At 50.6% G+C, this 23,386-nt stretch overlaps 1 protein-coding gene across 5 annotated transcripts in view; it reads left to right on the top strand.

Annotated features, from left to right (window-relative positions):
* The window catches only part of TPCN1 (two pore segment channel 1), a 77,845-nt gene that overhangs the window by 4,872 nt on the left and 49,587 nt on the right, over window positions 1-23,386 (top strand). For all 5 annotated transcript variants that reach the window (XM_058425079.1, XM_058425080.1, XM_058425081.1 and 2 more), the window contains one exon: window positions 726-959. In XM_058425079.1, the coding sequence (XP_058281062.1) occupies window positions 726-959 (234 nt within the window). The remainder of the gene's footprint in view (window positions 1-725; window positions 960-23,386) is intronic.

The following is a 23,386-nucleotide window of genomic DNA, read 5'->3' as shown; positions in this document are numbered from 1 at the left end:
CTAATTTTGTTTGTTTATTTATTTATTTTTGTATGTTAAATATTTATTTTATTTTTTTCTGTGTATGCTTACCCAACTGGCTTTTTTGTTTTTAATTTTTTATAGAGACAAGGTCTTGCTATATTGCCCAGGCTGGTCTCAAATTCCTGGCCTTAATTGATCTTCCCACCACAGCCTTCCAAAATGCTGGGGTTACAGATGTGAGCCACCCCACTGGCAAATTTTTTAAAAAATTGAGTTATAATTTACCATTTTATTATTTTTTAAATTAATATATAATTTACCATTTTATTATTTATTTTGAGACAGGATCTGTGTCGCTTAAGCTGGAGTGCAGTGGCATGATCTATGCTCACTGCAGCCTCCACCTCCTGGGTTTAAGCATTCTCATGCCTCAGTTACCCGAGTACCTGGGATTATAGGCACCTACCACAAAACCCAGCTAATTTTCTGTATTTTTAGTAGAGACAGGGTTTTGCTATGTTGGCCAGGCTGGTCTTGAACTCCTGGCTCAAGTGACTCACCCACCTTGGCCTCCCAAAGTGCTGGGATTATAGGTGTGAGCCACCGCACCTGGCCTAGTTCACCATTTTAAAGAGTATACTTGAGTGGTTTTTATTCACGAGGTTGTGCAACCATCACCACTATCTAATTTCAGAATAGATTCATCAGTCATGGCTGTATTTTAATAATTATCTTTTATTTTTTAAATTCCCAAACCCTAGAAGATGCCTCTAATGGAGGAGTTTCTGAGCAGCACCCCTGGCCCAGTGGCTTTGAAAGGGAGCTCAAACCAGAGACTGTTTCAAGCCCTGGATATCACATCCTGAGGGCCACAGAAGAGAACATGGCTGTGAATTTGGATGACGACGTGCCGCTCATCCTGACCTTGGACGAGGGTGGCAGTGCCCCACTGGCTCCCTCCAACGGCCTGGGCCAAGAAGAGCTACCTAGCAAAAGTAAGATAGTGGGTGGGCTGGGGGAACCCCAACTTTTCTGTTTCAGAGGCTGAGAGGTGATAAGTGCTTTGTGGTCTGATAGTAGGGGTGTGTAACTTGTTGCCTGGCCCCACGTTTGAGCCCCAAGTTCTGATACAGAAACTACTCCTGGGAGACTGTGTGTTTCTCCTTCCACATCCCCAGCTTGGCAGTGTTTCTGGGGGCCTAGCTGCCCCTCTTTGTGCCCTCATTCCCTTCTCCACTGCCTGCCTTGCACCTGAGGTACCTTGGCCTGCCTGTGGATGCTTGGCGGGGACCTCAGGCCAGCCTGCTTTGGCTGCCTTCCCTGCCCCATTCCTTGTTAAAAAAAGAAACAGATTTCAACACCAGCCTCCGTCTGTCCCCATCTGAAACCGTTGGCAGGAAAGCAGCACTACCCGCATCTCTTTGCTCCATCTCAGTCCCTCCTTGCCCAGGACAGTGGGGAAGAGGGCGAGTGTTCTGTCATGATCCATTGATTTGAGGGCTTGGGGTTTTGCTTTGTCTTCCTCTGAACCAAAGCCTAGCACAAAGTGAACCCAAGTGTGGCAAGGAGCTTTAAATTTTTTTAATTTTAAGTGTGTTTCTGGCAGAATGAGAGGCCTTGAAAACCTTTCTGGTTCGCATCCCGAAGCCATTTGTTTCAGTTGCTCAGGCCTTGGGCTCAGGAGAGGCTTAAAATAACTCGCCTTTTCTGGAGGGTCCTAAGACATTGGGAAGCAGTGCTTTAGGGTCTGCTTAGGAAACGGATGTTCCACCATCTCCCAGTGCTCCCCAGCCACAGCAGAGATGTTTGGGGCCAAGGAGAGACGAGCCAGGCTCTTCCGTCTCCTTTGTCCAGGGAGAATTCAGTTGAGTTGCAGGGAGTTCGGTGGCCTCCCCTGGGAACTGATGAAGGAGAGCAGTGTTTCCAGGGATGTGAGTGTGGTGGGGAGCCCTGGCTGCCTAGAAACAGGCCTCTCTTTGCTTCACTGTGTTCACCCTCATCTAGGGTGGCAGAGCTGGATTGCCCAGGAGGATTCGAACATAAACCTGATTTTTCCCCAAGTGCCACTCAGGGATGAGAAAGCAGTGGCTCTGATTTCAGACTATCTGTTTTCTTTCTGAAATCCCTTTGCAAGGCTAGGCAGTATTATCGCTATTTACAGAGGAGGAAACTATGGGTCAGAGAGGTCAAGTAACTTGTCTGAAGTCACACAGCCAGGAAATGGTTGAGCAGAGATTTGAACCCAGCATCGTCTGACTCCAGAATTCCTTCCCCTTCTCCTCTTCCTTCTTTTACTTCTTCAGCTGCTCCTCCCTCTCCTTTTTTCTTCATCACCCTTAATAAATATGAGCACAGGCCAGGCGTGGTGGCCCCCAACTTTAATCACAGCACTTTGGGAGGCCAAGGCAGGAAGATCACTTGAGCCCAGTGACTTTGAGTTCAAGACCAACCTGGGCAACATAGCAAGACCTCGGCTGTACAAAAAAATTAAAAACTTAGCTGGGTATGGTGGTGCATGCCTGTAGTCCCAGCTACTCAGGAGGCTGAGGTGGGAGGATCGTTTGAGCCCAGGAAGGTTGCAGTGGGCTATGACTGCACCACTGCACTCCGGCCTGGGCAACAGAGCAAGACCCTGTCTCAAAAAAATAAAAGGTGAGTACAGGCCTTTAGCATTTATATTATCTCATATGACCTCAATATAGGGTTGTTATTATTATCTGTATTTTACAGAGGAGGAGACAGGCTCAGAGAGGTTAAGTGACTTTTCCAAGGTCACACAGCTAGTAAGCAGTAAAGCCTGTCTTATCTTTCCTCCCACACCATAGTGGAAGGTGCTTTGGGGAAAGGGATGAAAGTGATTGTGGCTCAGTTTCAGCTTTAGAGAGGAATGCTGCCTAGTGAGGGAGGGTGGTTGGCCTACTAAGGGTGTGGCTTGTGTCTGGAAATAGCCAGGCTCAAGATTCTAAATGGGAATCCTGGCTGTCATCACTTTTAAGTCCCTCCAACGTGCCTGATCTGATGGTGGGGTGTCCAGCTTTCCTGTGGGATGAAAGGGGCAAGAGAGCAACCCAGTCCTGTGTCAAGATCAGGCTTTGAACCTTGATGAATAGGAAATAGGCCAGAGACACAATAAGACTCCCCTTGGCTAGGCCACTAGCAAGGCTGCTTTTATCTTGGCAAAGTCAGTGGCTTGCTTTGGTTTGTTTCTCAAGAATAAAGAAATGTATAACTAACTGCTGGGGTCCAGGGACATTGTTTTTCCTGCACAGCACATTAGTATCTTAGTTTCCTCTCTCAGCTTCTTACTGGGTCGGTTTTTAAAACCTCAATGACTTGTGGGTGTAATTCACCAAGGCTGGCTGGGAAGAAGGGTAGGACCTGTGCAAGTAAACAAGAGATTTCAGAGGAGGCCTGCTCTGCCTTAGCATAGTAGGCCTTTGATATTTCATGCTTGGATTTTGGCCTTGACCTTCTACCCCAGCGTCTCCCTGTCCCTGCTGTCTGAGGAGCAGTCCTTCAGTCCTTTTTTTTTGAGACAGAGTCTCGTTCTGCTACCCAGGCTGGAGTGCAGTGGCACAATCTCAGCTCACTGCAACCTCCGCCTCCCGTGTTCAAGCAATTCTCCTGCCTCAGCCTCCCAAGTAGCTGGGATTACAGGCATGAACCACTACACCCGGCTAATTTTTTTGTATTTTTAGTGGAGACGGGGGTTTTACCATGTTGGCCAGGCTGGTCTCGAACTCCTGGCTTCAAGTGATCCACCTGCCTCGGCCTCCCAAAGTGCTAGGATTATAGGTGTGAGCCACTGCACCCGGCCCTGAGCAGTCCATCTAAAACACAAGCCCAACCTGGTTGTTTCCTTGTTTTAAACCTTCCTGGGACTTTCCCATCCCTCTGCGGGAGTTGGGGAGGGCAAGCTCTTCAGCTGGCAGTCGAAGCCTTGCGTGTTCTAGTGCCTTCTTGCTTGACCAGTCCCATTTCCTGCCTCAGTCCACAGCATCATACTGTATTTAGTTCGGTGAATCCCCTGTGCATTCTTAAACCTTTCCACCTTGCTGGCAAGTCGGTCTAGAATCCCTTTCTCAGCCTCTTGTTTGCAGTTCTGTCTTGAAAATCCTGCTGATAACACCATCTCTTTGAAGCCTTCACTGAACTTCCCGTTCCTGACAGAGCTAATTACTCACTACCCTTTTCTGCTTCGGTATCTTGATTAGGCTTCTATTATTACAAGTAGATTATGGTGGGGTAATTACACGTTTAACCATCTGATCACCTACTAGGCCCTGAGATCCATTCATCTTTTTTTTTTTTTTTTTTTGAGATGGAGTATCACTCTGTCGCCCAGGCTGGAGTGCAGTGGCACCATCTCAGCTCACTGCAACCTCCACCTTCCAGGTTCAAGTGATCCTCCCACCTCAGCAGCTGAGACTACAGGCATGTGTCACCACGCCCAGCTAATTTTTGTATTTTCAGTAGAGCCTCTTTCCTTGGCTCCCAAATGGTTACCTTCTTGCTGTGTCCCCACGTGATTGTCCCTGAGTCTGTGTGTCTGTCCTCTTCTGATAAGGACACCAGTCCTGTTGGATTAGGGCTCATCCATATGACCTTGTTTTACCTTAGTCATCTTTAAAGGCCCTTTCTCCAAACACAGTCACATTCTTTCACCATGTTGGCCAGGCTGGTCTCAAATTCCTGACCTCTAGTGATCTATCCGCCTTGGCCTCCCGAAGCCCTGGGATTACAGGCATGAGCCACCATGCCTGGCCCATCCATTTGTCTTTGTATCTCGTAGCTCAATGCCCACAATATGCAGGTACTCAACAAATAGTGGTCAGAATGAACATACTTGGATTTCTGGGGCCTTGCAGCTCATGGGAGTGGTGGTGTAAGGGCCTGAGTTAGAGGTGGGCAGCCTCCCTCCTGCCGCCTCTCCTCACCATTGCTTTGAGTCCCATTGCTCTCAGCACAGCTGAGTATCCTAGTGGCTGCCATCATTGACCTTTGTCTTTGGTTGCTGTAAACCTCTGAAGTACTAAGGAGTTGGCAGAATGCAGATACAGGCCATCCGCAGAGTTGGCAGCGACATGAGCATGGGCTACTGGGGATGAAACAAGCTTTCTAAGGCTGAGTCACCATCAAGCCTGGCCTTTGTTTTGGCCCAGCAGCCGCTGAGGCCTTCTCGGCACTGTACCTCCACGCTCCATGTCTGCTTGGGCACCCCTAACAAAACACTGTGGACTGGTGGCTTAAATGACAGAAATCTAATTTCTCACAGGTCTGGAGGCTGGAAGTCCAAGACCAAGGTGTCAGCAGGTTTGGTTTCTCGCAAAGCCTCTTTCCTTGCCTCGCAAATAGTTACCTTCTTGCTGTGTCCTCACGTGATTGTCCCTGAATCTGTGTCTGTCCTCTTCTGAAAAGGACACCAGTCTTATTGGATTAGGGCTCATCCATATGACCTTGTTTTACCTTAATCACCTTTAAAGGCCCTTTCTCCAAACACAGTTACATTCTGAGCTACTGGGGTTTAGGACTTCAGCCTATGAATTTGAGGGGGACACAGTTCAGGCCATACACTCCTACCCCTTCTTCAGAGGCAGGGGCCGAGGAATCTGGCTGTGCTGCCTGTGACCTTTAACCCTATGTGAGGGCCTTATCCCTGCAGGAAACTGGAGGGTTTGGGTTTTTCTCCTTATATGGGCAATTGTGGGTTTAATCCAAGACTCAGACATCTTTGGGCTCTAAGCGCGGCTGCTGCAGTGCTAATGAATGACTCACAGGCAGCATGGTGTCAGGTTGATAAAGGAGGCAGGTATGAGCAGAGGTATTTAAAGCCTGGAAACTAGGAATAACCTTGAAAACAGTCAGCGGGGCCGCTGTTAGAGCGGTGTAGAGACAGACCACAGTCCACACCACGTGGCAGGCAGTGGTCTCACCCACCGCATTCAGGGAATCAGGACGAGTCTGAATGTAGTGGGCAGTCCAAGGAATTTCCCAGGGTAACTCTGGTCACACTCAGCTCTGCCTTCTCCCTGCCTTTAAAGTCAGCTGCTGCCTAAGATGGGCTGGACCATGTGCCTTTTCTGAGTTAAGGAAGGACTGGGCTCACCGGGGCTGGCTGAGGTCTGAGCAGGATGCCCGGTCCCTGCTTTGGTGCCGGGTTGTTTATGGTTTTCAGGTGACAGGTCCCGCACCTAAGGCCCAAGGTCACAGCACAGACAGCTGCCCTGTCCTTCACACCGATGCCTGGCACATTGTCGGGAGGTGCCTAGGACACACTGCAGCCTCAGCAATGTGGAGGATCCCTGCCCCCTGGCAGGGGCCCCCTTGTGGCACCCTGGTCCCCTTTTCAGGGTCTTCATGCAGCCAGGGCGAGTTGGCACCAGGCTCAGTCAAGGTGGGCCAGAGCTGTTGGCCTCAGGGCCGCCGTAGCCAGGAGGAGTTGGGAGAGATCCTCGCCGGCTGGCACCAGAGGATAATCCACACCGAGGTGTGCGCTCCATCACTGATGTCTGTGCCGTGGCTCTGCCTCTGACCAGATGGCCCCAGCATACTTGCCAAAGAGTGAAGAAGCCCAAGGGGCTTGCACAGCTTTTGTCACTTGTGATACCATGGTGAGTGGAGTGGTTGAGCTGAGTATAGTGCTTAGCTGCTCCAAGCCTCAGCCTGCTCATCTGTAGAATGTGACCATGATGGCATCCACCAGTAGAATCGTTGCGGGGGATTGAATGAGATCATGTGTGTGATCACATGGTCAGTGCTCAGCCGGTCATAGGCATTATTATCATGGCAGAAACTGGGCTTCCTTGGAATATCCTCCATGAGCAGAGGTCCTCAACCCAGGCCATGATTCAGATCCTTCTTGCCTCACTCCTGGCACAGCAGGTGGCCCCTGCCGAGCTGGGACGCCTCTGTGTAGCAGCTGGAGACCAAGCAGCAATTAGATTTTCACAGGCTCCCACCGAGCTTGGGCATTTGGCTCTGCTGGAGTCATTCCCCTGGCTTTTTCCCTCACCAACGCAGAGCGTCGGGTGTCACCAGACCAGCAGTGGTGCCAATTAAAATGAGTAAGCATCCAGCATGCTGGGCGGGAGCCTTGCAGCCGAGCCTTGGAGCTTTCACTTCCTCAGCCCTCCAACCTTCATGGGGGGATCCTGTCTGTTGCCTCAGGCCCCCTGCCATGAGATGCCATCTCTTCCCGTCCCCCTTTCCCCGCACACAAGACAGTGCCGCTCTAAATGGCAGTTGTGGCAGCTGGGTGCGGGCGGGAGCACCTGCACTCCTCCCCACTAGCCTGGGGGAGGGCTGAGTTCACGTTTGCTCTGAGAGCGCTTCATGAGCCAGAACCGTGAACTTCTCGGCCTCCCCATCGGGGAGGGAATATGGGAGGGCTTGGATGGCTCACAGCAGCGTGCCACTGGGGGCATCTGGTTGCAGTGCCCTTTGTGGGGAGGTTTCAAATGACAGCAAGGTAGCCCAGGAACAAACCTGGAGTGAGGTCAGTCTTGAGACAGCCCCCACGCCGCCTTCCTGCTCCAGGAGCCCTGGGCGGCTCTCCATTCTTGCCCTTGGCTAGAGTGAATCCTCTGGTTCAGACATCCTCTGACTGTCACCCTTCTCCCCGCAGTCAGGTATGCCTGGGGAGAGGATGTGCCTGGGTCAGGGTATGTGCAGTCATAATCATGGCCTGTGGGTGTTGAGCCCTCACCGTGTGTCAGGCGGTATCCAAAGCACTTTTGTGCTGCTGTCTATCATTTGGTCCTCCCTCCCAGCAGATTTAGGAGGCTGTTACTTTCAATATCATCTTAGAGAAGAGGAAACGGGGATTCTCAGAGGTTGAAACTTATCCAAGGTCACGAAGCCACTTTGACTTCCTTTGAACCCGTGTCTACTGACTCCAGAACCAGTCTCTTACCTAGTATGCCCCCCTCCGTGAGGTAGAGCTCTGTGGAAGAGGTAGCATTTTAGGCTGAATTTCTTTCTTTCCCATTGGGAAGTTGGTTTCTATCTTTATCCTTTTTTTAAATTAAACTTTTATTTCCTCCAAGACAATTATTCTAAATGGAGTTCCATACCTGGAGCTCCCTTTTCTATTGTAAAAATAGCACAACTGATGGTGTTTCATGGTGAAGCTGTGTTGGATCATCCCAGAGAAGCTCCCAGACAGGGCAGGTGAACACCAGACCACAAAGGACAGCTATGCTATCACCGTCTGTGGAAACTAGGCTTCTCCCCGTGCACGCCTTTCCCTGATTCTTCCTCTGCATAGAGACATTTGGCTACTTTTTCCATCATGGTGGTTAGAACAAGAAAATTTGGGCGGAAAATGGGAGTTCTCAGGAGCCAAGATTTGGGCCTGGGAAAGGAAGGATGAAGAGGAGCAGTTTGGAGCGGGGCGTGAGGGTAGACTCCCAAGGCCAGGTGGGCTTGCTGAGGGCAGTGACCCTCTGAGGTTGTTGACTCCCAGTGGCAGGTGACCCCGTATCGGGACTTGCCTGGTAGAAGTCCGTGGACTGAGCCGGATAACCAAATTGGGACCATTGGTGCTTATGTTGCCTTTTGTACCAGGTACCCTCTATGCCTTGTTTGCTTTTTGTTGGAGATATTTATCTCCTTGTAAAAAGTGCAGTTCTTTCCCTACCCCAGTCATGAGGCTTTGGCTCCGAGGAGGTATAAGATCGTAGCATAAAATCTGAGAGCTGGGCCACCCTAGGGCCTGCCGGGCCAGGGGCATGCTGGGGACAGTGTGCACTCTCTGAAGGGACAACTGTGACTTACTCTGGCTAATCATTGTCATGTAGGATCACAGGTTGATTGCTAGCACATTTGCCAGTTTTTCAAAAGAAATTAGAACCTATATTTTTAATCAAGTCTTTTGATTCGTAAATAGTGGCAACCAATTCATGTATGTTTTCAATGTAGCCAGCTGAGTGAAATCTGGTCAGTAGGCTGCCCCTGCTCTCTCTGACATAGAACATACCGATTCACCCTTTGTTTTCTGTTCAGAGCGGACTACTTCAAATTAAGGAAAAGAGTACAAAACCAACAACAAACTCTCCATGGCCCCTGAGGTTATCTTCCTCTTCCAGTGGCTTCCAGTAGGAATCAGAACAGGTCAGGCAGTCTCCTCCTGACATCTTCCTGCTCCACTAAATGCTTTGCACAAAGAAAGACCAGATTTCATTTGGCTTTGGGATCAAAGCTGGGGCTGGAGGGTGGAGGTGTCAAGCCAGGCCAGGCAAAGGGAGATTTGAAGCCAGGGCAGGTGGGCACATCTCCCAGGAAACCCTGCATCATTCTTTCCTGGTGATTCGTTCCTTCTTTGTTATGGTTCACATGAGTCTATGGAGTGCTCATTGTACATTCTTCCTTCTTATCTTCATCCTATGCAACTTTAGACCGCTACCTTTTTTTAAAAGTGATTTGATTTGGGCTGTGACCTTTTTTTATTGTTGTTAGCTTTGACTTTGAAATGTGTAATAAAGATTCAAGTGAGCATTAGAAGTTTTTTTAAAAGTAATGATTTAAAAAAAAAAGAAAAAAAAGACAGTGGTTTAATAGCTGGTCTTCTTTTTTCCTTAAATCGTCACTTTCTTGTCAACTGAAAAACTAAGTCGAGTTATTGAAATGGCCGCACATTTAGGACTTAGAACTGCTGCCCTGGAAGTTAGAAGAAGTGCGTCAAGTATAGTTACAGCTTGGTCTGGCTGGCAGTGAGATGAGTATAGAACATGATGCTTTTGTGGTGTATAACTCTAGAAGGGTTTAGGGGAGGTGGGCATGGCTTCCCAAGAAGGTGGAAGAGGGGGGCAGGAGGAGATGGCGTGCATCCTCTTGGTGGGGGGTTGGGGTAGCATCCAGATTGGCTTTAGAGATTGGATTAAGCTTGAGTGTGCTGAGTGTCTAAGGAGATGAACAGGAAGTGAAAGACTCTCCCAGAAGAAAGGAACAGGGGAGGAAAGGTATACATGTGCTGGAGTGGGTGGCATCTGAGTCAGAGGGTTGGGGAGAAAGGTTGGATCCAAATCTTGAGGGTCTCCTTGCCTGCACTCCTAGAGCCATACTGAAGAGGAGCTGGACCTTCATCCTGGGGTGGCAGAAAAGCCCCGGGCACTTTAAGCAGGGGAATGACCATTGTTTTTCAGGGGAGTGTCTGAACATTCATTCATGCTGCCCTGGCAAGAGCAGTTGGCAATGATGGCAAGACCAGGCAGTGTGGAGGTGGCCCAGGGACACAGGGTACCCGCTGTGTTTTGCCTAAACTGTGTTTTAAGAGGCTGCATAACCAAGCAGTCGCTATGCACGTACAGCTTGGCATCTGAGTCTGCCACCCCCCGGCACTCCATGTTTGTTACCTGCCTGGTGCCTGTAAGCATTTGAGTTTGTAGTCCCTGGTTGAATTCTGATGGTACAGCCCTTTGGCTGGAGACCATGCAGCTCACCCAGGGGAGTAGCAGAAGATCAACTATGGACAGGTGTGACTTAGGAAGAGGTGGGAGTTTGGGGTGCTGGGCAGAGGGACCAAACATCCCAGGGAGGGGAAATGGCATAGGCTGAAGTAAGGAGGGTGGTTGCAGTGAGTCGAGATTGCCACTGCACTTCAGCCTGCCTGGGTGACAGAGCAAGACCCTGTCTCAAAAAGAAAAAAAAAAAAGAAGTAGGAACTGTTCTGAGACTCACACCTGGATGGGGCCAGAGACTAGCGTGCTGGGTGCAGATTGGATTTGGGTGTGGTTACATGCACTCTGGGGTCAGACCCACTGAGTTTGAATCCAGCCCTGCCTTCTCCTGCTGGGACTTTGGGCAGATATTGTAACCTCTCTAAGCTTTGATTTCCTCATCCGTAAAATGACACTAATATTAGTATTACCTTTTAGGACTGTTTTGAGGTTTATATAAGATAGCATGCCTCACACAACTAGCACAGTGCCTGGCTTATACAGAATGAGCATTGGGTGGATGTCAGCCATTATAATTAGGGTCAGGGGTCAGAGCAGGCATATCCATTTTATGGAGCGCCTAAAATGCCGATGGCAGGAGTTTGGACCTGGTTGAGTTGGGCATGGGAGCTGCTAAATGTGTTTGGGCCAGAAAGTACTTGATGACAGAGCATCTTCCTGCTGACATCTTGCCAGCTTGGGATGCTGTCTCTAGCCACCTTGATAAGCCCTGAGCTTAGAAACCCTGGGGTGGGTCAGCCCTGAATAGGGGTTACTTTTCCCTCTGGAGATTGAGAGGTGGATGGAGAGGAAACTGCCAGGCTATTCTGCAGTAGTAGTAGCCAGATTTGGCATTTTTCTCTCTGTGTCTGTCTCCCTGACCAGTCACTGAACTTCCCCAGGTCCCGGAAGCTCAGCTCAGTTCCTACTTCTCTTTTTTTTTTTCTTGAGTCAGAGTCTTGCTCTGTTGCCCAGGGTGCAGTGCAGTGGCACAGTCTCGGCTCACTGCACCCTCCGCCTTCCGGGTTCAAGCAATTCTAGTGCCCCAGCCTCCCAGGAGCTGGGATTACAGTTGTGCACCACCACACCCTGTTAATTTTTTTGTATTTTTAGTAGAGACGGGGTTTCACCACATTGGCCAGGCTGGTCTCAAACTCCTGACCTCAAGTGATCTGCCCACCTTGGCCTCCCAAGGTGCTGAGATTACAGGCGTGAGCCACTATGCCTGGCCAGTCCCTACTTCTTAAAAGGCACTCAGGAAGCATCTGGACAATGCTGAACAGATGAGGACTTTCATAGGCTCACCTGGCCTGGGGTCCGGCCCAGGAGGGTGCTCTTTGATGAGAAACATCCCAGCAGTATTGGGCATGGAGGAAGCAGCTAGTGAAAGAAAAGCAGAGCTGATGGGAGGAAGATGTTTGACTGTGCCCAGCCCTGCCACATATCTCCCACTTTGCCCTCCCTAATCCCACCACACCCAGCTCTTAGGATCAGAAAGTACGTTGAAGTTCCAGGGCCACTCTCCTGAATAAAAAAAAATGTGGCTTCTGTTTCCGGCAGATAAGTTCCTGCTTTGTTCCAGTGCACTGACACAGTCCCCTGAACAACCCATCTCGGGTTGATCAGGAAGTTCCTAGTCTGTTCAGACGGCAGCCTACCTCTCATTTTATCATCCTCCTTCACGATAAAGCCCTAATGTTCTGCCTTTCCCTCTTAGTGGAGAAACCTATCCTCATAGCCACACTTCCGGTATTGAGGAATTGGCATCTTGGAATACAGCTTGGGTATTTGGATGACAAATTATTAAAAACTTTCTGATCTCTTTGCCCACCTATTTTGGCTGTAGAAGCAAGCAGAGAACATCATGTTACTGCAGCAGCAGTGCCGCTTTTTTTTTTCCTTAAAAAACATGATTTAGGGGTTTGGGGAACCTCCTAGTTTTGGTGGCTTCCTGCTTCAGCAGCATTTGGAAGACTTGCAGATATCTAGACTTGCAGATATGTCCTGTGAATGCCATGTGGGTGTGACCCCTGCTCCTTGGCGTGGCGGCAATCCAGTAGCTGTATATTAGAGTGTCCTTTTTGCTACCTTAAATGACCAAGTCTTCCCCAGAGCCATTCTTGCTATCTCTTGCTATCCACCTGCCTCGGCCTCCCAAAGTGCTGACATTACAGGCGTGAGCCACCATGCCTGGCCCTTCCTGTTTATTTAGCTGAAGGCCTTGAGAGCCTTCCCTAACCCTTGAGGATAGTGGTTGTGTTTCCATAGCCTCTCATTCTCCAGGTAAGCTGTTTACACCTGTTTCTCTGCTCTTCACTGCACAGAAACCCACTCGCTCCCCAGCACCGGGATGTAATCGATTTGATGATTGAATCAGAGTTTGCTTTGTGCCATGATGGACTGTGAGAAAATGGAGTTTTGATGAATTAGGTAATTTAAAATACAGGTGGGAGCCAGGCGCAGTGGTTCACCCTGTAATCTTAGCACTTTGGGAGACCAAGGCGAGAGGATTGCTTGAGGCCAGGAATTTGAGACCAGCTTGGACAACATAGTGAGACCCCATCTCTAAAAAGAAGTTTAAAAAAATTAGCCAGATGTGGTGGTGCACACCTGTAGTCTCAGCTCCTTGAGAGGCTGAGGCATGAGGATTGCTTGAGCCCAGGAGTCTGAGGCTGCAGTGAGCCATGATCACACCTACTGCACTCCAGCCTGGGCAAAGAGTAAGACCCTGTCTCTAGAAATACATATATATATATATATATATATATATATATATTTCAAAATAAAATATAGGTGGGAGGGCTAAGTTTGACAATCCTTTCATAGTATGAATAATACCCATTCTGTTCATCCAGCATCAAGCAGGGTTTTGTGAATCCTGTTCCCCCCAGCTAGGGCTTACCTGGTTTGCGAGTTTCTTTCTTGTGTCTCCCTGATGCCTGTTTGAGATGACTGGGCAGGGCAGGGCAGGAAGGTAGAGGCCTAACCCAGTGTAATGCCTGGGTGTTAATGGCTGTTGTTTTAGGTGCTGATGTTTTACACAGCTGTGCCTCTTTCTGGTAGTACAAGTTTTGCAAAGGCAGGGACGTCTCTTCTACACATATTCTGGGCACAATAATAGACATAATAGAAGTTGCATATCTGGGAGTGAGTCACCGGTTTCCAAAAACATCCAGGGTCCCAGGTGACTGTCACAGCTAAACCAGCCCCTGGAGCCACTGGGGGATGACAAGGAGACTCATTCACATGTGATGAGATCAGAAGTAGCCCAGCAGGGCATGGCGTTGCTGCCCCTAGGAACGGCCTACTTTTTGGATGTTTGGGTCTCTGCTTCCACCTTTGAACTCCCCAGGAGCCCACACGTGTCCTGTAATAGCCATATTAGCCGCGGGTACTCAATCCCAACCTTCCTTCCATCTGAGCTTCCCTGTCGCCGCCCTACCATTTGTAGACTGCCTGTCTCTCTTTTTTATCTCTCTTTTTGTTAGATTGGGTTTTTATTATTTTTTTTCCTAATTCTTTCAGCACTTGCTGAAAACCAACTTGGGCAGAGCGACCTGTGCTTAGTGCTGGCTAATGGCTTGGAGCTGCTCCAAACTGCCGGCTGTGCTGCCTTTCACTTGTGGGTGGTCGTCGACAAGTGTGATGTCTTCTCTCTGTGACTCTCGAGGGGCCTCTCTTCTTGCGGGCTCGGCTGTTCACACTTGGCTGGCCTGCCTGGTTGTTTGGAATTGCAGTTTTTACTGCACAGCCTGGAGCCGATCTGGTAGCTTCAACAGGGCGCAGATTTTATGAGTGCTAAAGTCCACTCAGCCTCCAGCCTAGTTGGCCCATCTGATTTTGTTGCATGTTGTTTTTTGCTATTTCCTCTTGGAGACCAGACACCGTCCAGAGTATATGGGGACACAGAAGTCTAGAAATGGAGGTGGCTTGGGAGATTCTTAGGCTGTGATGAATGTGTGTCTGTTGAGGAGTGATGGTACCTGCTGATGTCTACAACGGTTAAACATTTTCTGAGTGTCGCTCAGTCTGCAAAGGATGGGGTTGAATTTCTGGCATCGTCTCTTGATAGCTGAACATCCTTGAATGAGGAGCTAAGCTTGTTTTTTCCTAAGTTGCAGTTTCTTCATCTGTAAAATCAGTATATGATTGTCTACAGTCAGAGTCTCAGCCCATGAAATTGAAGGACTTTCTGCATTGAGGATGTGAACCTTTCCTCCGTTCTCACATTCTTCCAGTTCCTCTTAAGGGATATGAGTTGGTAGTTTGCATTTTCTTAAGTATTGTAGCAGTTGAGGGACAGTAGTTAACTTCCTTGAGTACCATTCCTGTTGTGTTGCAGGGAGAGTTAAAAATCAAGCAGTTCCATCTCCTGCTCATTCTTTTTTTTTTTGGAGACAGAGTCTCACTCTTGCCCAGGCTGGAGTGCAGAGGCACAATTTTGGCTCACTGCAACCGTGGCTTCCCAGGTTCAAGCGATTCTGCCTCAACTTCCCGAGTAGCTGGGATTACAGGCATCCGCCATCATGCCTGGCTAATTTTTGTATTTTTGTAGAGATGGGGTTTCACCATGTTGGCCAGGCTGGTCTTGAACTTCTGACCTCAGGTGATCCGCCCACTTCAGCCTCCCAAAGTGCTGGGATAACAGGCCTGAGCCACCACTCCTGGCCCCTCCTGCTCATTCTTTAGGGTGGCTTCTTGATTTCCATTGTATTTTCCTTTATTCACAATGCTCCTTTTGGGCTGCCTTCCCCACCAACAGAAAGGGAAATTGAAGCAAAAGGAAGGGAAGGCCGAAAGCAGTGCCTGGCCACTGACTGCATAGGAATTCAGGGCCCTGGAGAAGTGGCAGGCCTAGGCCATCAAGCTCTCTGTGGGATGTAGCTGTTCCCCAGCTGTCAATTCCCCAAGGTGCCCGTGCCTCATGGCCGCCTCACCCCTTGTTGCTCTTCTTCTGAACAAAGCCGCCTGCAGGAGTAGTAGCAGATCCAGGTGCTGGGGCGTGGCCAGTGTTCATAGAAGCCGGGTCCAGCCAGCCCCCACGTGTTTCTGGTTAAGGACTAGAGCGGACCTTTGATCTGTGCTGAGTGGATGCCATCAGCTGACACATCAGTAGCCTTCATGCAGCTTGAGTCTCAAGCCAAACTTGTTCTTCCGAGCACTGGCTTTCTGCTGACCTCTTGCAGGGGAACCAGAGCGCACCAGTGCACAGTGAAAAATGCCTTTAATCTCCATTTGCTCTTCTCCAGCTCCCTTCCCTGTCCCTGGGTGTTTCACAATTAGCATTTCAGATGCTTCCAAGTGAATATGGAACAGATGTTCGCACAGGTGCTGTACTCTTCACTGGGTAAACAGTGGCGTTTGCATGCCTCTGCGTGTGTGTGTGTGTGTGTATGAGACAGCCGGAAGCATAGGGCCTTTCAAATGTTTTTTAAAGCATCTGAAACACTTTACACGTGACGGGTACTCAATAAATAGTTTGTGAGTGAGTGAGCAGTGGCAGGGAAATCCCTTTGTTTCATAATAAACCCAGTGGCATGGGAGCAGGAAGTACAATTCCAAGTTGGGTCTTGAAATTCATGGACTAAAGAAGAAGTCATGTCTTGCCTCACCAAGAAATTACCTGTGGACATCTGGCAAACCATGGGGCATGCTGTAGGGACAAGACACAGTTCTCCATCTCAGGAAGGAGGATTAGACAATAAAAATGACTGTGGCGGCCCCTGGCAATTTAATATGCCTCACGAACGCGAGCTGGCCATGGCTGCACTGGGAAAAGGAACTTGCGGTTTTGCCCATGCAGAATGTTTGCAGATGGGTTAGGGAGTTAGCCAGGACTGACCTCCTTGGCTGTGTCTTTCCAAGTAGCACACCTGGTCAGGTTGCTCCACACCATTAGTCCCCAGTGGCTCAAGTCCAGGCCCTCAGCATGGCTTTCCGCCTGGCCTACACCCCCAGCCTTGCGGAAACAGTGGAGGGAAAGGTGAAGGCTTGGCTGCCCGTCGTTTCCTCCCTCTGTGACCTTGGGCAAGTCACTCAGCTTCTCTGGGCCTTAGTTTCCCCCTCTGTAAACTGGGGATAATAATCAAGTCTTATTTGTAGGGCCTTTGTACGCTTAGAAGAATTAATTAACGTAAAGCCCTTACGACCGTGTCTGGTGTGTGGTAAGTACTGAGTGCGAGCTGTGGCTGTTACCTTTGCCCACTGCATCATCCTGGTCACTGGTCTCTGGCACTTTAAGCTTCAGAATTACAGAACCCTCTGCAGTTTCCCAGACATGCCCTGCTGTTCAAGTCTCTGTGCTCTCTGAATGACCATCCTTGTTTCTGGAATGTGCCACTCACCCCATCCCCGTCCACACTGTAAATACCTCCTCATCCCTCATCCTTGAAATGCCAGCCCTGGCATCCCCCTGAGTTCCTCCCTGCCACTGGCCACCAGCCCCCACGGAGGGCCCTTGTCATCCCAGCCGGTTTTAGATCTCAGTGCACCAGAGTCACGATCCTTCATCACCTACTGATGGAGAGTTCCATGAGGGCGAGGGCCATGGTTTCACCTTTTCTAATCCAACACCTAGCACAATGCCTGGTATACGGTAAGTGCTAAATAAATGTCTCCTCAAATTAAACCATATGTGTTTGCATATAGGTGGTCAGTCTTTTAAAACTACATCTGGCCGGGTGCGGTGCCTCACACCTGTAATCCCAGCACTTTGGGAGGCTGAGGTGGGATCACTTGATGTCAGGAGTTCAAGACCAGCCTGGCCAACATGGTGAAACCCCGTCTCTACTAAAAATACAAAAATTAGCCGGGCCTGATGGCGGGCGCCTGTAGTCCCAGCTATTCAGGAGACTGAGGCACAAGAATCACTTGAGCCCAGGAGATGGAGGTTGCAGTGAGCCGAAATCATGCCATTGCACTCTAGCCTGGACGACAGAGTGGGACTCTGTCTCAAAAAAAAAAAAAAAAAAAATACTACATCCTCCCTTTTTCTCCCCAAAATTACCATGTGATTTATTAAGACTAGAGGCCGGGCACAGACTCATGCCTGTAATCCCACTCCGTGGGAAAGCGTGGCTCATCCCTATAATCCCAGCACTTTGGGAGGCTGAGGTGGGTGGATCACCTGAGGTCAGGATTTTGAGACCAGCCTGGCCAACTTTGTGAACCCTGTCTCTACTAAAAATACAAAAAATTAGCTGGGCGTGGTGGTGGGTGCCTATAATCCCAGCTACTCAGGAGGCTGAGGCAGGAGAATCACTTGAACTTGAGAGGCGGAGGTTGCAGTGAGCCAAGATTGTGCCACTGCACTCCAGCCTGAGCAACAAGAGTGAGACTCCATCTCAAAAAAAAATTAAAAGTAAAAAATAAAAAAAGATTAGAAAGGTGTTCTCAAGGCAATGTTTGCAACCTTAGGATGTCTGCTGTGTGTTCCTCATGTGGACAGTTAGGAAGTGGGCACCTCAAGCTGCAGTCACTGCCCCCGATGATTTTGATGTGCTCATTTCCCAGCCCCTCTCCCTGCCTTACATTCTCCTCTGTCCCCTAACTCCCAAGAGCCTGTTTCTGATCTGCACCCCTCCTGCCTTTCCATGTCTCTCACACTCCGTTTATAGAACTGCTCTCCACTTCCTTGCCCCATCCCCTGCCAGTTCCAGCCTCCCTGGGCCTGGCCTCATGGATGACAGTGAATCCCTCTGGACTTGGCCACTTAGGTCCCTGTCAGGTGGCCGGAAACAGAGTTGGAGGAGACACAGGGCATTATCCTGACCACTTTCACACCAGAGTCCCTCCCTCTAGAACAGGGCTTGACCCGTGGTACTGCCCCGTTGAGCCTTTCTTTTTCCCTTTCCTCCTTTGGCTTAAGCCTTTGGCAGGACAGATTTTGGGCTGGCGGCCAGCAATTCAACTGGGAGGGCTCTGTGCCAGTTCTTGCCTTTCTGGAGGTCGGTACATTTGCCCAGGGCTCTGCTTGGGTTTGGAGCCTTTGCTAACGTGTGTCGATAATGCGGGTCCATCTTCCACACCATCTTGCAACCAATTATCAGAAAGAGAAGTCCTGAGCAGGGGGATGTGCATTTTGCTTTCTTTCGGCGTAGCATCTCATGCTAGATTTTTATCTGGGGGCCTTTGAAGAGCCAGCCGGCACAGAAGCACGGTGGCGACGCTGTGCCTGGAAAACTCATCAGTGTCACTCTGGTTTATTTTCCTCTCCTCTTTGAGCTCTTTCCCATGGAGTGGGGCTCTCAGTGACAACTGGCAAGCGGCGGGGCGGTTGCTCGTTGTCATTCTGGTAGGCGCTGGTTTCCGGAGGGCTCCGAGTGCTTTGTGGGTATTTGCATTTGTTTCTGTGATGCCTGGAGCACGGTCGGCACCGATCCCAGTTTCTGGATGAAGAAACTGAGACTCTGGGGATTAAGATCGTGAACTATGGGGAGGGGAGGAGGCATAGCTGGAGTGGACTTGGGTGTCCAGGGTTCCGTTTCGTCTCGCCGAGGATGTGCGAGGGTGTGTGTATGTGTACATTTGAGAATGTGTGAGGTTGTGTGTGTTTAAGAAAATGAGAATGAGGCTGGGCACAGTGGCTCATGCCTGTAATCTCAACACTTTGGGAGGCTGAGCTGGGTGGATGACTTGAGCCCAAGAGTTCAAGACCAGACTGGGGAACATGGTGATGAAACCCTGTATCTACAAAAAAATACAAAAAAATTAGCAGGGCATGGCGATGCATGCCTGTAGAGGTTGAGGTGGAAGGATTGCTTGAACCCAGGAGATAAAGGCTGCAGTGAGCCATGATCGCACCACTGCACTCCAGCCTGGGCAACAGAGTGAGACCCTGTCTCCAAAAAAAGAAAGAAAGAAAATAAAAAGGAGAGAGTTTAGAAAAGGAGTAGGCCCCTCTGTATCACCCTTCCTGAGAACGGTCATTCTCTGCCTTTTCTGATCAGAGCCAGGAGGGGCCCTTTTATCCAAAGCAATCTCTGGCCCAGGCACCAAAGAAAGGCCCCAGTAGTTTACGTAGCCCAGGCTGCCCCCTGCGCCTGCTGGGTGGGGGGTGGGTCGTGGAAGCCTTCCCCTCCTGCCTACTCTTTCCTGCTCCTCCCCAGTGCATCTTTATAGCTGGCATATGGAAACTGTTTCTATTTATTTGGCACCACCAGGACGATGCTGCATACTGTGCTCCAGCAAACAGAAACCTTGGATTCCCCGCAGGGTCATTTCCGATGTGGCGTGCAAAGCAGCCAGCTGTTTCGCGGGAGCGTCTGGGCCCTGTGACATCAGCATGGGGGAGTGTTAACCGTGTGTGCAAACAGGTCATTCTGGTTTGTCTGCCTGTCCTCTGCACCGGGATATCTCTCCTGCTTTGAGTCAGAGTTTGCGTTGTTGTTTTGTATTCTCATGCCTGTCAGTTCAGCTGTTTCTTTCCACTCCTTCCCCTCCTCTGAGTGGTTTTACATTCTGTCCTCCGGGCTGATTGCCAGGATTCAGGGAGGGAAGTTAAGGGGCTGGTGCCACATAAATCTTTAGTGGCCAAAGTCTGCGGGCCTGAAAGGCTGCGCCTGTCCTCTTGGTCTGGTTTTCCCAAGAGAGCTGTCTGCCCAGGGCACCAGAAGGGCAGGACAAAATGTTTCCCTTCGTGGAACTTTCCCCAGAGGCCCAGAACAGAGATGCAGAATACAGTCTTCCTGGTTGCCAAGAGTGTTCCTGGTCAGCCTCCTCTGGTCCTTTCTGAAACCTGCGTGTGGAGCTTGCTGGCTGCGGAAGCCAGGGAGACTGCAAATCCTGCCCTCCTGCCCACGCTGCTGCTCATCTCCCTCCCTCCCTCCCGTGTCCGGCCTTCTGGAGGAGGCAGTGGAAGGCCAGCTCCCTGACAGCCCGGTGGTGAGGTTGTCCTGTCTTCTCAAGCTGGGCCCCTGCAGCGTGCCCCAGTTCCTGCCTTTCCGGCTGGCCTGGAAGAACCCGTTCTGCTCTGGGCAAGAACAGTGCCAAGGTCAGAGGCCAAAGGTGTTGCTTCTTCCGTGGTCCGTAATAAGCACCAGTTGTAGAGGGCCGGCCCTGGCACACAGAGGAAGGGGCTGGACTGAGGTGACTGGGGTCATGCGGGGTGATGCAGTCGCTTTGTTGGCTAGGATGCTTCCTGTGCTTTCTGTGCCTGGTACTCCAAAGATGCGAGTGCCAATCATTGACCTGGAGGTTCTGCCCAGGGTCTGTGGGCAGTAGGAGGTCAGAGCAAGGCACCAGGCCACTAGAGCAGGTGGGTGCAAACAACTGTTGGCATTCGAGGCTGCCCAGGTAGAGGTCCTGGAGCAAACCCAGTGGGCATGATGGGCTTCAATGGGGCAGACTGTCCTCTAGCTTCACACACAGTGCTGATGTCTCAGGGCAGCTGGGGGCCCCTGCACACCCTCTTACTTCCCACGCAGAGGGTATTCATTTCGAGGAAGCTGGGCCTGCCGGGATTGGTTCTCCAGCAGGCAGGGGCTCATTCTCCCAGACACCACTCCATCTGCACTCACAGGCTTACACCCTGACTCACCAGGACTTGGCTATCAGCCCTGTCCCCTTTGATCTGCTCCTTCTGCCCCCTGCCTTCCCGCTTTCTGGGCCTGAAATGTCCTCAGAAAGCTGCCGAGCCTTCGAGCATACCTTCTGCGGGAACAATGCAGCACTCAGGGTGGGAGCATTTCCTTGCCTCTCCTGCCACTTCTGTAACCTCTTAAGTGGGGAAGAGGTTTAGACAGCAGACAGGGCAGGGGATTAGCACTCTACAAGGTGGCCCAGCCCTACCCGGCCCCTGCTGTGCCCTGGTCTTGGCTGGCACAGCTGCACTGCTGCGTGAAGGCCATGTACAAAAGGAACAGAATGGAACTGTGGCTCCTTGCCTTCCATTTTCACCCTTTCTATAATCCCTAAATATGTACCCCCCTCACTCGTGCCTTGGTGTGAAGGAGGCCCTTTGCGATCACCTGTGGCTTTCTTGAAAAGTCCCTGAGTGGCCAGTATCACCCCAGGCCTTCCATCCCTCTCTCCGTGTGGAGAAATGAGCGATCGTGCTTTGCCTTTTGGGACCGCATGAGCACGCCAAGTCCTGTTTTCTGAGGTTGAGTGGTTAGAAACACAGAGCAAAGTCTGCCCTGGGAGGGGGAGAATTCGCTGTTCTTTCCCCTTAGCTCTTGAGTCTTATTCTCCCCTTTCACTTTCAAGGTTCTACTCTGAATTACTCTTACACAAAATAGCCCCTCTTCCGCAGATCCTTAAAAGAAAGGTTTTTACAAATACAAACTTACCACATCACACCCCTTCCTAACACCCTTTTGTAGAGTGCAGCGCTGCCCACTGCACCCCGGGTGGAGCCTGCCCTCTTGCCTGAGGCCTGCCAGGCCCCACGGATGGCTCCTTGCTCTCCGCCCTCCAGGCCCTGGCTGTCCTTAAGTGCCCCACAGGGGTGTGTAGAATCTTCAGGGCTAGCAAGACCTATTTCACTTCAGTTCAGACATGTTTGCTGACCACTTACACATTGTATCCAGTGCTGTTCTGGGGCCTGGGAACACCACAGTGACCAAAACAAAAGTCCCTGCCCTCTTGGAGCTGACATTCCAGGCGGGGAAACAGGCCCACGAGTAGATACCCTGTCAGGTGGTGACAGCCCCAGGGGGAAGCTTCAGCACTTTGAGGGGACAGGGTGATGTGGTCTCACCTTGTAGGGGAGGCCAAGGGTAGCCTCTGATAAAATGTTTGTGGAAATTGGAAGGTGTGAGGAAGCAGCCAAAGATCGGGGAGGCAGAGGCCCCAAGGCAGAGTGTTCCAGGCATGTTTCAGAACAACAAGGAGGTTAGCATGGCGGCAGCAAGGGGCAGGTGGGACGAGGTGACTTGGAGAGGTTGTGGGTCAGGTTCCACGAGACCCTCTGATCAAGGGAGGCTGGGGCACATTTGGGGCAGAGGAGTGATACCATTTGGCTTAGTGTTCCTGAGGATTATTATTATATTAAACAAAAAAGTTTACCTAAAAACACACACATGCACACACACGATAGAGGATTTCTCTGACTGGTGTCAAGAATAGGCCACAGAGGGTAGAACAGAGAGTAGGGAGACAGAGAAGGGATTGTGCTGGTCTGGGGAGAGCTGGTTTGGGCCACAGTGTGGCAGGGGAGCTGGTGAGAGTGAGGTCTTGTGGGCCAGGTGTAGCACCTATTTGTGGGCCTTTCAGCTGATTGTGGGAGGGGAGGAGCCTCCTGATTCCTGAAGCCCCTCCTGCCCCAAGATTCTCTGTTGGTGCAGCTGTTCCATTCAGCACTGGTATGGCCAGGAGAATGTGGTCTCAGTCACCCCAGGGCCTTCTGTCCCCAGTCACTTGTGGCCCGTAAGAGTGCATCCCAAGAGCCCTGGCCAATGGAGGGACCGTCTGTGCGAGAACCGGCCATGTGTTCTCTTTGATTTAGGTCATAGATGCTAAGCCTGTTACACAGCTGTATGCTGTCCATCAGAAGAGACAGTGGCCAGCGTACCCCACGGCAGACAGTGGGTAAGCAGAGCCACCCCCTACATTTCTCTAGTGAGAGACGAGTGGCAGATGATTGTGTGAAGGAGAGCTCTGGATGGGGAGCCAGGAGGCCTGGGTGCTAGACCTGGGGCTGTAACCAGTTGGCACTATACCATGGGGACATCACGTTCCCTGCCCTCACTTTCCCCATCTCTAAAAGCTGGGCAATGAATTAGGTGGTCTCTAGGATCTGCTCCTGACCTGACAGTCGTTGCTTCTAAGACAGCAGCAGAGTGCCTACAATTCACGCAGGAGAGCTCCGCAGCAGCGCTTCCCATGCTCTGCAGCAGAGGACCTCTGCTTCCATAAAACACAACAAAAACGAAGTACTAGGAAAAGGAAGTGCCGCACAGTGCCACCTGTGGTGATGGCCTCTACACCCTGGCTCTGGTTCCTGGATGGTTCTCATCCCCGACCATGGCACACCATTCATGGACTGT

Source organism: Hylobates moloch, unplaced genomic scaffold (genome assembly GCF_009828535.3).
Source record: "Hylobates moloch isolate HMO894 unplaced genomic scaffold, HMol_V3 SCAFFOLD_12, whole genome shotgun sequence".
NCBI classification, from domain to species: Eukaryota; Metazoa; Chordata; class Mammalia; order Primates; family Hylobatidae; genus Hylobates; species Hylobates moloch.
The sequence above is the reverse complement of the archived record's forward strand: the minus strand, read 5'-3'. Positions and strand labels throughout refer to the sequence as shown.